The sequence below is a fragment of the Myotis daubentonii genome, chromosome 8 (genome assembly GCF_963259705.1).
Source record: "Myotis daubentonii chromosome 8, mMyoDau2.1, whole genome shotgun sequence".
NCBI classification, from domain to species: Eukaryota; Metazoa; Chordata; class Mammalia; order Chiroptera; family Vespertilionidae; genus Myotis; species Myotis daubentonii.
The window spans coordinates 69,472,347-69,488,591 of NC_081847.1; the positions used below are offsets into that span (position 1 = coordinate 69,472,347).

At 51.0% G+C, this 16,245-nt stretch overlaps 1 protein-coding gene and 1 long non-coding RNA gene across 4 annotated transcripts in view; one reads left to right on the forward strand and one right to left on the reverse strand.

The window, feature by feature from the left end:
* The window catches only part of LOC132239867 (uncharacterized), a 566,058-nt gene that overhangs the window by 507,737 nt on the left and 42,076 nt on the right, over positions 1 to 16,245 (reverse strand). The gene's annotated exons all lie outside the window — the stretch shown is intronic.
* SLC13A3 (solute carrier family 13 member 3) overlaps positions 1 to 16,245 on the forward strand; it is a 68,539-nt gene that overhangs the window by 9,128 nt on the left and 43,166 nt on the right. For all 3 annotated transcript variants that reach the window (XM_059706865.1, XM_059706864.1, XM_059706863.1), the window contains exon 2: positions 13,982 to 14,247. In XM_059706865.1, coding sequence (XP_059562848.1) covers positions 13,982 to 14,247 — 266 coding nt within the window. The remainder of the gene's footprint in view (positions 1 to 13,981; positions 14,248 to 16,245) is intronic.

Here is a 16,245-nt window from a genome sequence, read left to right on the forward strand (position 1 = left end):
AGTTAATAACTGACATGTTTTTCAATCTAATGCACAATGTGAACAAAAGCATCCTTAGAGAATATTGAACAGAGAACATTGCTGTTTTTATTGATCTGTGACATTGAGAACAAGCAGTGGATTTGCCAGGTAAACACAGCTTCAAGACAATCTTAACCACCACCGTTAACTTCTCCAAACAAAGTCTGGTGCTTTGACAAAAATATGCTGGCTGTGCGCATGCAGCTTCAAGGCAAGTGTCCGCAACGCCCGCCCCCACTCTCAACATCAGATTGCCGCTTCTGAGCCTCTCTCACATAGAAATTCTGGAAGCACCCAGGCAGGTTGTCCTGCACACATATGGGTTCCCAAAAACTTTTGCAAAATTGCGGATATCAGAACAGCAGAGAAGTCTGAGATGCTCCGGCATTTGCTCTAGGCCCCTATTTGGGTCTGTACTACCATCCCCTATAAAGACCCACCATCCCCAAACAAGTCAGCTGGCAGCCAGACTTAATACCTTTGTACAAGTTAGGAGAAGGGGCTCTTCCTCAGGCGGATCGAGCCCCACACTACTAGGGTGCGTGGTTCTTACTTGGGTTTTCCAGCTGGATGACGTCTCCAGGCCACTGTGGCTCTGAGGTCCTAGGAGTCTGATTGGTCGAATGGGTTGGTTCTCATGCACCTGTCCCCTGGTGACTGGTGAGCTGGTCTTCAGGGAGGCTGGGGTTAATCTGAAGGGCAGATGAATGGGGGAGGAACAATTCTTACATTATGTCTTCCTGGCTCCAAACGCTGTCAGCAGGGACAAAAGGAGTGGGATGCACTTCTGGAATGTGCCATTAGGGTTCCTGCTCTCGCTATGAAGAGTGCTTTCCAAAAATGGCCATCCAGGCAGTGGAGGTTTGGGGACTGGCCTTGGACAGTGAGCAGGGACAGATGAGACTATTAACGCAGGCTTGCAAATAAATAGCAGCCCCGTAAAAAAAATAAATAAATAAACAAATAAATAAATAAATAGCAGCCCCGTGTGTTTGCAGAGAAATCTTGCCCCCTTTCCCTAATAATAATAATAACTTCTGATTTTTCCCATTTATCTTATGCTATTTTACACACCTTTCACATTTTATTTCATTTACTCTTCCCATAAGCCATAAGAAGCAGGAATAATGATTATCCTCATTTTTACAAATGAGGAGAGTGAGGCACAGAGAAGTTAGGTAATGTTCCTGAAGTCACACAGCTACTAAATATTACTTCAATCAGTTCTCCTCTTCTCATGGTCCTAGGTTTTGGCGGACAGGGTGGCCGGGGTTCTGAGACGCCCTTCAGTCTCCCCCTAAAAATATTTCCCTGGAAACGACAAGCCCAGCCTTGTGGAGCGAACACCTTCTGGCCAGATACTGCCTCGTGTTTTTAACTTGTATCATCTCCTTGAACCCTGGAGAGCTCGGACAGGGAATTTGTCCACATGCACCCCCAACATGGCGTGGGGTCTGATTTGGTTTCCGTCACCCAAATGCCACTCACAACATTTTTGCCAGATCCTCTGACCACTTAATTACCCATTCCTATCACTTCCCTATTTTTTATGTTAATGCCTTACTGCCCCACCTTAAAAACAAACAAACAAACAAACAAACAAACATACATAAATACAATGACTTAGAAAAAATACATTACTACGGGATCATGTATGTAAAATAAGGATCATGAATGACTAACAGAAGAAAACTAGCAGTGCATAAGTAAATACTGTGCTGGTTTAATTCTGGCTCCACACAGCTCCACACAGCCTGCTTGAAGCTGAGGGCCTGAGACCTGCCCTTTCTTTGTTATAAAGGGAGGGAAGTGATCAAGAGAAGTGTTCAAGACAAGCTAGTACCAAACTGAGACTTTTTTTGGAGGGAAATTGAAGGAAGAATCAGAAAGGGAGTAACCTTGATGTTCTTTGCTGTCCTTCTATGAGGGGGCATGCAGGAGGCAGCAGCTCAATGATTCTCTATCATCATTGATATTTCTATCTCTCTCTCCCTCTCCCTTCCTTCCTTGAAAAAAAAAAAAAAAAAAGGTATATCTTGCCCTGACCAGTGTTTCTCAGTGGTTAGGGCATCAGCCAGTGCATTTAAGGGTCCTGGGTTCAATTCCTGGTCAAAGTACGTACCTGAGTTGCAAGTTCATTCCCTGGCCCTAGTCAGGGCATGTATGGGAGGCAACCAATCAATGTGAAGATTATTCTGATTATCTGGGTGGACCCCCCATAACTGGTACAAGAGGGAGGCATGGAGGTCAGAGTCGGAAGGAAGGCAGCCTCTAGAAGCTGGAAGGCCAGTACGATCTCTCCCAGAGCCTCCAGAAAGAACCAACTTCAGCCCAGTGAGAAGGACTCAGGCTTCCGGCCTGTAAAACTCGGAGAATAGCTCTGAGTTCTCTCGGTTCTTCCAGCCTGCCAAGCTTGCTGCTGCCTCGGGGCCTTTGCATTTGCTGTCTGCCCGGCACGAGCTGGATCCTTCTGGTCATTCAGGGCTCAGCTCCAATGGTACTTCCTCCGAGAAGGGCTCCCTTCTCAAGAACACTTGCCCTCCTTACCCACAAAACTCTTTTTAAAACAGCCTCCTGTTTTATTCCCTTTGTGGCTTATCCCAATCAGAAATGATCGTTGTCTGTTCATTGTCTGCCTTCTCCACTTGGCTGTGAGCCATTTAAGGGCAGGGCCAGGCCTGTCATGTTCCCTGCAGCGTCCCCAGAGCCTAGGACAGCATCTGACCCATAGTAGGCATTCAGTAAATAAGTGAAGGAATGAATTGAAACTTGAACCCAGGTAGCTCTGATTTCAGAAGACATGCACTTCTTAAAACCCTAGACCAGTGGTCGGCAAACTCATTAGTCAACAGAGCCAAATATCAACAGTACAACGAGTGAAATATCTTTTGAGAGCCAAATTTTTTAAACTTAAACGATATAGGTAGGTACATTGTTATTAACTTAATTAGGGTACTCCTAAGCTGGCCTTTGCTAAAAACGTCCTCAATCTGATTGAGGTACATTCGCTGAGGTCGACCCCTTCCAACTCTCCCATCCACACTCGTCTTGTATACTTGTTTCATCTATCTCCTTTCCGAAAACCGACTTCTGCGCATGGGCCACGAAGTTTCAATCGCACTGTACGTGGGCGCCCGCACGTGGTATTTTGTGGAAGAGCCACACTCAAGGGGCCAAAGAGCCGCATGTGGCTCGCGAGCCGCGGTTTGCCGACCGCTGCCCTAGACGACTACCAATTCATACGGGAGCTCTGAGCTGGAACCAGTGTTTCCAGCCCTTTCGTTTTTCAGCTGGGAGGTCTGAAGCCCAGAAGGTAGGGGGCCTTTCCCAGTCTCCAAAGCCAGGTGGTCCCAGAACCCTCACCTGTGCCCCCACCATGCTGGGACCCATTGCTCACACAGACCCCTTGGCCTCGGAGCGGCTCCTCTGAGCTCCTGCCAACTTTCCACTTTCTCAGAGCTCCTGCCAGGCGTGTAAACAGGCCAACGTGATTCCCCGGGATGCCGCAGGGACCAAGATCATGTTTCCTGACCGGACTCAACGGGACAGTGCCCTCTGGACTGATGAGTAGCATTTTCTGACACCCCCAGACACTGAAGACACGAAGTCAGCACCCTAGCTAAGCTCGACACATCACACACGTGTGCCCGAACCACTCTCTCCAGCTGAAGTCCCCCGGAAGAGAAACAAAGCCACACTGCCTTCCGGCAAGCCGTTGCCCACCCCCAGCCTCATTTCCCTGCTGCAAAGTGGGCAGATAGGGTAGTGCCTGATGCCCAGCAGGTGCTCAATAAAAAATGGTGGCGGCTGCTATTATCTGCAAAATAGGAGCACCGGGATCCTGGCTGTGTCTACTTGTCCCTGGAATTCGCAGGGGGAAAGATGGTCCATGGGAATGAACCGGTGCCGGGGGGAGCGGGCTCTGACACCCAGAACAGAACAGCGCTCCCAGCTGGATAAAGACACTGGGAAAGGCTGGGGAGGCCAGCATGCCCCTGCCAGCCAGCCCACTGCCCAGTCCCCTTGGCTCGGCTCGGCTCCCCCTCGGGGATCCTCATCAGCAGTCTGGGCTAAAAAAGGAATTTCATTCCAGCAGAATTAAGCTCTCCTGTAGGAATGTGCTGGTCCCTGGGAAGCTGCAGGAAGTGAATTCAAGTTTGTTGGTGTCCTGGGCCACATGCCTTATTCATGCCCCCTCCTCTTCCCCCAAGAGCCACAGTCAACACCTCTCTAGCGCTTATGAAGTGTCAGGCAGGGTTCAAAGCACCAAAGATCTGCTTGCTGGCTCACTTATGCTCACCGCGGCTCTGTGGGGCAAGCGCTGTTATGATCCACATCCACAGGTGAGGAAACTGAGGCACAGAGTGGGTTACTGACAGAGCTTGAAAGTGGCAGAGCTGGGATTCAAACCCTGACACCCTAGCTCTAGAATACGTGCTCTCCCCATGCCGTGGACACAGGGGTGATGGACCCATTTTACACGTGAGGAGGCTGAGACTCAGCGATGAAGCCACTTGCCTAGCACCTCACAGCCACTGAATGAGCAGTGGGGCTGGCACCGGAGCCGAGGTCTGCCTTGTGGAAAGCCCATGCTCCACACTTCAGTGGAGGCTGGATGGGGCGGGGGGCCTCAGGGAAGGCTTCTCAGGGGAGAGACATGCCATGCTGACGCTGTTTGGAAGTCTCGGGGAGTTCTCTGAAGACAGGGACTAACAGGGGTGGTTAAGCATGATGAACAGGAGCTTGGGTTTGGCTGCTTGGGTTCAAACTCTGGCTTTGTAGCACGCGGTGTGACCTTAGGCCAGTTGCTTAACCCCTCTGTGCCTCAGGTTCCTCATCTGTAAGTGGGTCTGATAATTGATGATGATTGCAAAGGGCTGTACAGATGTTGGCTGCCGTCAGGGACAAATCGCCTACTGTGTTCTGAGCTCTGGGAAGCGCTTTCCGTCAGCGGTTCCCAAGCATCTTTTCCCCCAGGGGACCTTTGCCGTTGTCTGGGGACATTTTTTATCGTCACAATTGGCAGGAGAGGGAGGGTCTACTGGCATCTGGGGGAAGAGGCGGGGGCTGCTGCTAAACGCCCCACAACAAAAGGGCCAGCCCCACATCAAAGAGTTACCCAGCCGCAGGTGTCAGTGGTGCCGAGGGTGAGGACCCGCGTATTAAACGTATTCGACCCCTCGATCCCCCAACCACTTCCGGCCCCTTTCTGCTGCCCCCTTGGACTTCTCTGGAAAGGGCTAGGACTCAGCAAAGCTCCTCATGGCGCTCGAGCAGGGTGTTGGCAGAGTCCAAAGAACCGCAGTGCAAGCAGTTTACTGAGATGTGTGTCTTGGGAATGTGGTCTGCTGTGCTCACACCAGGACTAGACTAGGGGTGTCCAGGCCTAGTGGAGCCTGGCAGGGGCTGCTGCAACCTAACACCTGCTTTAGGGGTGTTAGGGAGACTGAGGCCTGTTCTGAGAGGACCATCTCACCCCCGCTAACCTGGCCCTCCACCTTAGAGACCTGGCTTGGTTTCCTGCTCTTGATCTTTTCTGCTGTGGGAGCTCGACCTCCTCTGAAAGAGGGGTCTGCCCAGAGTAACTTTCTGGGGGTGGTGGGGAAGGGGCAGAAGGGTGAGCGTATGAACCCTGTACTAGACTTCCTGGATTCCAGTCTTGCTCTCCCACTTCCTGGCTGTGTGACCTTGGGCAAGCTACTCAACCTCTCTGTGCCTCAGTTTCCTCCTCTATAGTATGAGGACACTGATAGGACCTACCTCATGGGGTGTTGTGAAGATTGGCTCATACACCGAAAATACTTTGGTCTGTGCCTGGTATATAAGAGGCACTGAGTAAATGTTTGCTGTTAGCATTGTTAGTAGTAGTAGTAATATTGTTATTTGCTTTACAAATGAGCCAATGGATCCAGGGGTCCAGAAGGGCTTTATAGGGGATGGAACTTGTCTCTGAGTCCTCTTGGCAACCTCCCTTCACTTATTGTGTAGGTTCTTTTGTTCTCTGAGCCTCCCTTTCCTTTCCTATAAAATGGAAGGAAGGTCATTCTGAAGAGTTGCTGGGAAGGTTAAATGAGATAGTGCTTATTCAGAGAATAACCTCAGTGAAAGTTCCCTTGCCATTCTTATTCTTGGCCTGAAGCCTGGAGCCCCCGAGGCCTGAGAAGTGAGAGATTATGGGCATTGGAAAGTCTTTGTCAGGTCAGGTCTCAGGAGCAGGGTCCACTTCCCTGTTACTAACCAACCGTATCAGCTCCCGGGATGCCTGCAGCAGGGCCAGCTGGACCAGAGTGGGTGGTGGTGGTGGTGGGGGGGTGATGATAAACAGTAGAGAATTGAAAACATCAGGGGCAGGGCGGATCCCCCAGTGCCCGAGAGAAGTTAGGTAGAGTGGTCGGCACCCAGGATGTGGCCTCAGCTGACCCAGGATGAACCCCGGCTGGACCAAGAACTTGCTCTGTGAGTGGGGGGAGCGAGGCACTTCCCTTGCCAGCCCCGGTGTCCTCATCTGTCCCGTGGGCCTACCCACCTCCTGGGGCTGCTGCAAGGAGCCAGGGGACCAAGCGCTTTGTGAGCAGTGAAGAGTCCTGCAAAGAGCGAAGTAATGGGTATCTTGTCCGTCCTGTTCACCAGTGCGCCCCCAGCACCTGGCCCATACTAGGTGCTTAATAAATATCTTCAGAATGAATCCAGAATCAAACGGATATTTCTTCCGTGTTTGCCGCAGGCATTGTCCACAAGTAGTTAGCACATCCAGTCAAAAACTAACTGAGCACCTATGACACTCCCTTCACTATCCTCGGGGAACATGGCAGTGTACCCAATACTCACAAGTCCTTCTACTTATGGGGCTGGCATTCTAGGGGGCGACACTGAAAACAAACAAGAACTATGGTGTCGGGTGACGATGCGTGCCAGAGAGAAAAAACACAGAGAAGGGGCGGGAGTCAGGAACGGGATAGTGCAACTCCAGGGTCAGGAGGTTTCCTGGGAAGGGACCCTTTGAATGAATACCCGAAGGGTGACATTTAACTTGAAGGAGGTCGCGAACGGACGGAGCCCCGAGCACATACAAAGGAAGAGCACCAGGCAGGGCACTTTACAAGTGCCAAGGTCCTGAGGTGGGCGTGTGGCAGGTGTTAAAACATCCAGGATCTTCCTGGGTCCTCATGACGGCCCCTCCTGATCACCTCTGGTCCTCAGTCACAGAGAAACTAAGTCGAAGAGCCTTGAGGAGATTTAGAGGCAGATCCCACGCCTCTGCCTTCGGACTGGACTACACTTCCACCAGAGAAAGGCCCCCGAAGGGGTGGGCGGGGCTGTCGGGGGGGGGGGCGGGGAGTGGAGAAGCCCTGAGTGGGGCTTTAACTGCACCCCTCCACCCCTGATGGGAACTGAGATGCCCTGTGGACAGGGACACTGGGGTCCAGAGAGGGGAAGGAGCCTTTTTTTTGGGCCTCTTTTTCTGAACAACTTGTTTTGTCCTCCTGGGGCTGGGCCAGGCCGCAGGGGGCTCCTGCCTCCGGTGGGGCTCCCACCAGCCCCACCCACCTGTCTGGCGCAGGAATGATTAGTGAGGGCTGGGCAGCTGTGGCATGTGAGCCGCCCGGGAACACTTTTAATGAATGGCTCCGAGAACTTTAACTTGTACTTGAAGTTGTACCTCATCCGCTAATGAGTCCAGAGGACGAACACACTCCAGTCCAGAGGAAAGCGGGGAGGATAGGGGTGACTGGACTCAGAGGTCTTCTGGGGCAAGTCACCCTCTCTCCTTTCTCCTCTTTCCCCCTTGAGCAGCGGTTCTCAACCTGTGGGTCGCGACCCCTTTGGCGGTCGAACGACCCTTTCACAGGGGTCGCCTAAGACCATCCTGCATATCAGATATTTACATGACGATTCATAACAGTAGCCACATGACAGTGATGAAGTAGCAACGAAAATAATGTTATGGTTGGGTCACAACATGAGGAGCTGTATTTAAAGGGCCAGAAGGTTGAGAACCACGGCCCTTGAGTCTTCGGCCCCAGTGGATACAGGTGGCACCGAACTGCTTTCTCGGAGTGTTTTCAGGGTAGGGGGGGCCCTGGTTGGGAATCAGAGACCGGACTCCAGGGCGGCCCCAATTATTTCCCTCTCAGTCACCCTGGCGCAGTTTCTGGCTTCTCCCTCCATGGAAAGTGGGCACACGCGACAGTCACCTCTGCTCCTCTCCAAGACTGAACAGGCCAGAGGGGACGCAAAGGGGCCTGTCAGGTGCTTTTCTGTTGAATGTCTGTCCTTTCATTTCCTTTGCTAGGTGAGCTAGTGCAGGTCAAAGGCAAGGCTTGGTGCCTGGCCAGTGTAAGGCCTCCAGAAAAGGTAGCTTTCTTGTTCTCACCTACCATTCCTGTTAGAGCAGGGTGACCGTGGGTACATCACCCAAGCTCTCTGAGCCACGGTCACTGAGCCGCATGTAAACTGGGGACAGCGGTCACAGCTGCCTCACGGGCTGTGGTGGGTTTAACAAGGGGATCCATAGGAGCCATGCCTGGACTATAGTAAGTGCTCAGTGTGTGCAAGTGCTGGTCTTGCTCTGAGGCAAGGAGGAAGATTTGCTTGGTGGGGAGAAGCCCCCAGAATCACAGGCTTTCAGAGAACAGCCCGTCCACATCCCCTTTGCTGCCCCTCCAGCGCCCTCAGATGCTGTCATATGCACCCTGACTTAGGGATGAGGACACAGAAGCTCGGAGAGGGCACCGTCTGTCCAAAGCTTGCAGCTTGTGAGTGGTGGACGGTGTGACTCCTAGTGGCCTTGTCACCTGAGTCTCAGCTGGACTCATTTAACTCTCTTTTTTAAAAGGTGTTTTTTTTTTAAGAGAGGAAGGTAAAGGGAGAGAGACAGATAGAAATATCAATGATGAGAAAGAATCATTGATCGGCTGCCTCATCCCGGGCCCACAACCCAGGCATGTGCCCTGACCCGGAATCAAACCGTGACCTCCTGGTTCACAGGTCAACACTCATCCTCTGAGCCCACCAGCCAGGCAAAGGTGGAAGTTCTTATTGTCATGATCACCATCTCCATTTTACAGAAGAGGAAACTGAGGCACAGAATTACGTCACTTACTCCAGGAAGCGATAGAGGCAGGATTTGAACCCAGGCACTCTGCTTCTTGGCATCGGGTCCAGGTTGCAGCCCCCTTCTCCTAGCTCCCCGTCCCCTGATCCCAATGGCTTCTGCTTCCCCGGCTCTGGCCATCTTTCTGGTGCTGCCCCACCCTGGTGACCGCGATGCCATCATCCCTCGGTTACCTCTGAGCAAACTGAGGCTCCGAGCAGGGAAGCCACCTGCCCAAGGTCACTTACACCGGTAATGGGGCCTGAGCCATGATGCTCCCAACCCTGGGGACTCCGGAGGCTTTGACCCTGGCTGATACCGGCCCTGGGCTGAGGGTGGTGAGGGGCTACTGAGCTGTTCAAGGCATGGCTTCTGCCTCTCTAGAGTTCAAAGTTCAGGGCTTCCCACGGGTCTCTAGTGGGCAGCTGGCCCCAGTCCTGCTCCCCAAAGGGCCGGGCATGGAGTCACTGGGCCTGCCCAGTGCCTGACAAATATGCCTGCTGCTGCCCACCAGGGAGCTGGGGGGGAGGGGGGGGGGCGGGAAGGATGGTAGTGGATCAAGTTTCCAGATCAGGGCTCAGAGAACAGACCAGTTCTCTTTCTGTCCTGAGTGAGTGACGGGGGCAAGCTTGGGGCAGTGGGAAGAAAGATGCCTTGTGTCTGCCTGGAAGTCATTCCCCAGCTCAAAAATTAACCGCCTGATAAAGCATTTTCTCCTCCCCCCCCCCACCCCCCCGCCACCCTCGTGTGCTTTGCCGGCAGACTTTAGTCCCTGTGGCAATGGACTGGCTAAGCCCGAGGAGCTGGGGCCTCTTTGGTGGGAGTGGGGGATTATGCGGCTTCCCGAAAGAACTGCCTGGGTTGGGCTGCATGACTAGGGCTGCGCAGGGGCTGTGGGAACCTTCCTTTCTTGCTCCCAACCAGGGCCAGGACTCTAGTAAGCCCAGGGAGGCCCCCAGGGAGCACAGTTCAAGTTGGGCTCATTGTCAGGGTTGTGCACCTGCCTTCCCCTGGTCTCAGGCCTGCTGCCCACTCCTGCGGCACAGCGGGCTTTCAAGGTAGAGAAAGTCCTTACAGCTGACGCGCGGCGTGACCCGGCAAGCCACTTGCCCTCCCTGGCAGCCGTTGTACTAGGGGTGAGGTCAGACCAGGATTTCTCAACCTCGGCACTATTGACACTATTGGGAAAGAGTAATTTTCCGTGTGGGGCTGTGCTGGGAACTCCAGGAAGTTTAGTAGCATCCCTGGCCTCTACCCACTAGATTTCCCCCCTCTAATCATGACCAGCAAAAATGTCCCCAGGCACATGTCCCCGGGCGGGGAGGGGGGACGACAAAATCACCCCCTGTTGAGAACCGTGGGGTTAAATGATCTCAGATTCATTCTGGCTGTCATATTTTAAGGTTTTCTTTTTTTTTTTTTTTAAAGATTTATGAAGAGTATTTAAGAACTTGAACTATTAATAATAAAGTACATTAATATATGATTAATATATAATAATTTATCCAGCCCGGCCGGCATGGCTCAGTTGTTGAGCGTCAACCTATGAACCAGGAGGTCAAGGTTCGATTCCTAGTCAGGGCACATACTCGGTTTGCAGGCTTGATCCCCATGCGGGAGGCAGCCAATCAATGACTCTCTCTCATGACTTACGTTTCTATCTCAGTCCCTCTCCCTTCCTATCTGAAATCAATAAAAAATATATTTTAAAAAAATAATTTATCCAACATAATAGCTCATATTTATTTGGCATCCTCATGTGTCCATCGCTGGGTCAGTGGTTAACTTATATGAAATAATTCACTCTCCGAGGCAGGTACTATCATCGTGTGCCTACAGCAAGTAAGGAAACTGAGGGTGAGGAAGCTAAGTGACTGGCCCAGGATCACACAGCCAGAGTGTGGAAGGTTTATCTGATTCCAAAAGCCTTGCTGTTTCTACTGTGCATGTTTCACACAGAAACGTTAGGACATGTAGTACCTCCTGAGGCCCTAACTGCCAGGGGGAAGGCACTTCTGTGTAAGCTGGTGGAACCCAGACTTTTCTACTCCATCCACTTTTCTAAAGCGGTCTGACAGTAGCAACCAAGGGTAACAAAGGGAGAAGAAAATGCCATCTTTGATGAGAAGGGAGGACCACAGTCCCACCCCTGGTGTGTGAAGAAGAAGTGACAATGGCAATGGGATTTGGACCAAATGGCAGAAGGAAACCAAGAGCCGTGCATGCGCTGCAGCCCCCAGGCAGGACGCAGACTGCTCCAGAAATATTGTTCAGCGCCACGAGCTCGTCCTAATCCTGGCAGAGCCTGGAGAAGACGCGGGGGAGGGGAGGCGCTGAGTCCCGTGCAGTACCGCGTTCAGATGACCTGGAGGAGGAGGCTCGGAGCCCCTTGGTGAGATGCAGGATGTTGGGAGGCGGGTGGCAGACAGAGGACGGACAGTGATCAGTTTGTCATTGTAACACGGCTCTAGTTTTCTTTCTCAGTCAGACTAAGAGGCAGGAAAACTCAAAGAGACCCCTCAAAGGACCGTGACCTTCTTGGGTCTTCACACTGAGTCTCCACAGAAAGCCCTACGCTCAGAGTGGAGACACATTCCAGGGCAGCGCTGGTGACCAGGGACTCTGCGATGACCAGCAGCGGTGAGGGGTAGGCACCTGCTGTCAGCCTCCTCCCGGCCCCTCTCCCCACACTTGCCTTTAACAAAGAACGGGTCTGAGAGGAATAGCCCCAATCCTGTGACTAGCATGGGACCCCCAAAAAGACAGTGTGAGAAATAAGAAGAAAGGGGACATCAAATAAAAGTAAAGAATAAACACTGAAGAGCTGCGTTATGAAGTTGGAGAAACTACTGAACAGATATTTCTCCATGAGATTAAAAATAAAAAAAGAAAGAAATTATTTCAGTGGGATTCTCTGTGATGTAGACAACCCCAGATTATTTATTCTCCATTTTCAGATGAACAAACTCAAGCTCAGAGGGGTCAGTGACTTGCCACAAAAACTCAGTAGCAAAACCGCTGTGCCCAGGCTTCCTGGCCCTGAGGCCCGGGTTCTCTAGAGCAGCTCTGTCCCCAGGACTTTCTGCGATGATGGAAATGTCGGCATTCTCTGTCCAGAATGGTAGACACAAGTCTATGTGGCTACTGAGCTCTTGAATTGCGGCTGGTGTGGCTGAGAAACTGGAATCTAAGTTTCATTGAAGTGGCATGGATTTAAACTTGAATAGCTCCACGTGGCCTGAAGCTACTGCATCGGGACAGCTCAGCCGTGGACACGTCCTTGGCGCTCTTTTCCCTTGTACTTCAGCCATCACTGGACATCAAGTTCTCAGACCTGGCCTTTAAAATTAGGACCAGGCTGCTTGCTTCGGGCTCCGTCTTCTCGGGTCCAGCCTCCTTTAGGCGTATCCACCCCTGGGAGTTTCAGCTGGGTCATGCCAACTTCTGAGGGCCAAGGGAGGGATGGTCTGGGAAGCTGAGAAATGTTTCACCTGGGGCCAGGACGCCACCTACCTTGGGCCACCTCCTTGAAGTGGAACCTCTGGACAGAGCAGGGTGGTCAGGTGGCAAAGTGCTGACTCGGAGATGACCCAGAGAGAGAGCCTGCAAGGTCAGACACCTCCTGCAGCCTCGGAACTCCAGAAGTTAAAATTCACAGGAACAGGATCTGATAGCTCGTGACTCTACCTTCTCCCCTAATCTACCTTCTGTCTCTGTGAGTTTGACAACTCTAGGTACCGCATATAAGCGGAATCGTACAATATTCCTCTTTTTGTGGCTGGCTTATTTCGCTTAGCATAATGTCTTCAAGGTTTACCCATGTTGTACAATGTGTCAGAATTTCCCTCCTTTTTAAGACTGAATAATATTCCATTGTATACATGTCTATATTTCACAGTTTTCTTGTTCATCTGTGAATGGATGCTTGGGTTGCTTCTACATTTTAGCTTTTGTGAACAATGCTGCTGTGACCATGGGTATACAAATACTCTTTGAGCTCCTGCTTTCAGTTCTTAGGGGTATAATACCCAGAGGTGGAGATGCTGGGTCATATGGTAATTCTATTTCATTTTTTGAGGAGCTACCATCCTGTTTTCTATGGTGGCTATACCAATTTTATTCCCAACGAACAGGGCACAATAAAGTCCTTGCCGTTATTACTATTATGGATGGAGTGTGTACTAAGTGTCGGGCATCGTGCTGCCTGCCAGGTAGAGATGCTACTGATGCTCCCTCCACATCCTCATTGACACTCCCCATTCTACGCATGCTCATAGCTTCTTACTGCCCCTGAGCTGCTCAGCACGAGGCCCTCCAGCTGCACATGGGGCAGGCTGGAAGGGTGGGGCAGCAATGCTCCCAAAATCAGCCCTCAGTCAGTGATGACCAGGGAATGGGCAGGTGAATAGCCCAACTTCTTTGCCCCTCAGGGGGACAACCAGGAGGCATGATCTACACCATCCCCCAGGGTCCCCATCAGGCTTGACCCCGGCTGCCCAGAGTGGTAACCTCATTAACACTCTGCATTGGCTTCCTTCTCTGTTTCACTTCGCCACACCCTGCTGGATCTTTCTGAGATCCCCTATTAAGTCAAGTGTTTTCGGTCTCATGCTCGTCTCAGGGTCTACTTTTAAGACAATGGGGTATTTCATAGACCTCTCAAACAGTCCTCTAAACTGGACAGATATGGCTTCCCTGTTCTAGAGTTGAGCAGAATGAGGCTCAGACAGGTGACACCATCTGCTTGGGCACGTACCCTCTCCTCTGCCTCCCCATGGAATGTGCCCGATGGGCCTGCTGCAGGACCTGCTCCCCTGCCCCTGAGCTGTGCTGAGCCTGCATCCCCCCCCTTCCCCGCCCTTGCAGGAAGGCCGCTGTCTGTTTGTCATCCTGCTCATGGCCGTGTACTGGTGCACGGAGGCGCTGCCCCTGTCAGTTACAGCACTGCTGCCCATCATCCTCTTCCCCTTCTTGGGTATCCTGAAGTCCAAAGACGTCTGCCCCCAGTACTTCGTGGACACCAACTTCCTCTTCCTCAGTGGTCTGATCATGGCCAGCGCCATCGAGGAGTGGAACCTGCACCGGAGAATCGCCCTCAAGATCCTCACATTTGTGGGGGTCCGGCCGGTCTGGTAAGGCCAGGTAACGGGTCCAGCCCAAAGGTGGGGCGTTAGAGGGACCACATCTCTTGGAGCCCAGATTTGCTCTTCCTTGTTACTCATCCAGGCTAACAAACGCATGTCCCGCCTTCCACTTAATTCTTCATTCCTCCTATATTTAATGAGCCCCTCTGTGTGGCAGACACAGTGAGAATTTTCAAAAGTGTATAAGAACCACTGGGAAATCGGTTGAAATGCTGGTTCCCAGGCTCCATCCCCGGGATCTGTGGTCAGTGGTTTTAGAAGGGGCCGTTTAGCAGGATGAATCCCACCTTTCCTGCTCTGGGGAAGGGCTGAACCTTTCTCTGCCTGTAAAATGGCGATATAATGGCCGAGACCTGCACAGCAAACGCTGCCCGTGAAGCATCCCAGTTTGGTGTTTACCAGCCAAGGAGAAGGGAGGGTGGGGAATGGGGAGAAATGGCCTCAGAGAAGCAGGAGGCAGGTCTGTTCCTGCAGGCAGGCCCTCAGCCCCTGGCTAGGATTTGAATTTTTATTCTAAGAGGATTGAGTGGCCTTTCAAATAGGGCCATTGTTGTTCTTTGCTCTTTTTTCCCCCCTCCAATTTGGTGAATCTTAAGTATTCCTTTGGGAATAATGTTTTTAAATCATAAACCACAACACATGAGCTTTAAAACAACAATAAGCACAACAATTACAGCAAAAGGCAGTCATCCAAATACTTTTTTAAAACACATAAATCCATGATATAATATCATATGTATGTACCTCTTTCCAGTAAAAATGATAGGATATAACTACTGTCCTAACAATTGTACTTTTGTTTTTCTTTTCTTTTTTTTAAATTGAGTTTTAGAGAAGGAGGGAGGGTGAGAGAGAGAGAGAGAGAAAGAGAGAGAGAGAGAGAGAGAGAGAGAGAGAGAGAGAGAGAGGGAGAGAGAGAAACATAGATGAGTTGTGTTAGGTTTTTGGCTGGTGACTTGGGCTGTGAAAGAATTCACAACTGAGAGAAGAGATAGATACAAAGAGAAAGTTTATTTTACTTTCCCTGAAAGGTAAAGGGCCAGTGCATTGCTAATCAATACAGAAAACAAAAGTGGCGTCCCTTTTAAGCCCTGGCTGCTGCTAAGCAACAAGGAAGGGAGGGGAATCCTGGGCCGGAGTTGAGCAGATATCAGGGGGGTTGTAATTTGTTTGTTCTTCAGGAGACATTCTGGGCAGATGTCCCAGGGAAGTGTCTTATCAGTATTTTTCCCAAACCTGTAAAACATGCTTAGAGTAAAAGTTATGACGAGATCAAAAGAGGCTCGTTTGAAGAGGAAGGGGGAAGGGAACTGTCTACTAACTAGAGACTTCTTGATGCAAATTACCCCTGAGTTGTAGAAATAGCAGGGAGGAGGGGTATGCGAGAACATAGCCTTGAAAGTAACTTACCTTGTCTTGCAGTTTGAATAGAGGGGCTGTGTGAATCAGAGGAGCTAACAGTCGCGGGGTGCTTTTCTAAATTGTGGAAGGCTACCTCACAGAAAAAGAGGCCTTTTTGTGTCCTCACACTCACAGTTTGCCTCCTGCATGTGCCCCAACGAGGGATGGAACCCACAACCTGGGCATGTGCCCTGATCGGGAACCGAACCCGCCACCTTTTGATATACTGAATGAGCCAACAACTGAGCCACACCGGGCAGGGGTGAGGCAACCGCTGTCGTTTTGAGGCAGTTTTGAGTGTCAATGATATTCCCAGATGTCACACCTGTTATACAGTAATGCCATATGAAAGTACCCGTGGTCTTCATTGGTAACCAAGTCCCAGGCACTTCTAATGCTTTGTGGCCTCTGTTTATCACAGATGGAAAAATTTTCTATTAGAAGTTAGCAAAATAAAGATGGATTTTTCTCCCTCCTTTCCATCTTGAATGATAATCCATGGCCCCACCCTGATTATGAAACTCTATTTTAAAATTATGCAAGCTGGGGAGGGACATGATGAAATTTGCACTTTTTTAAAAAATC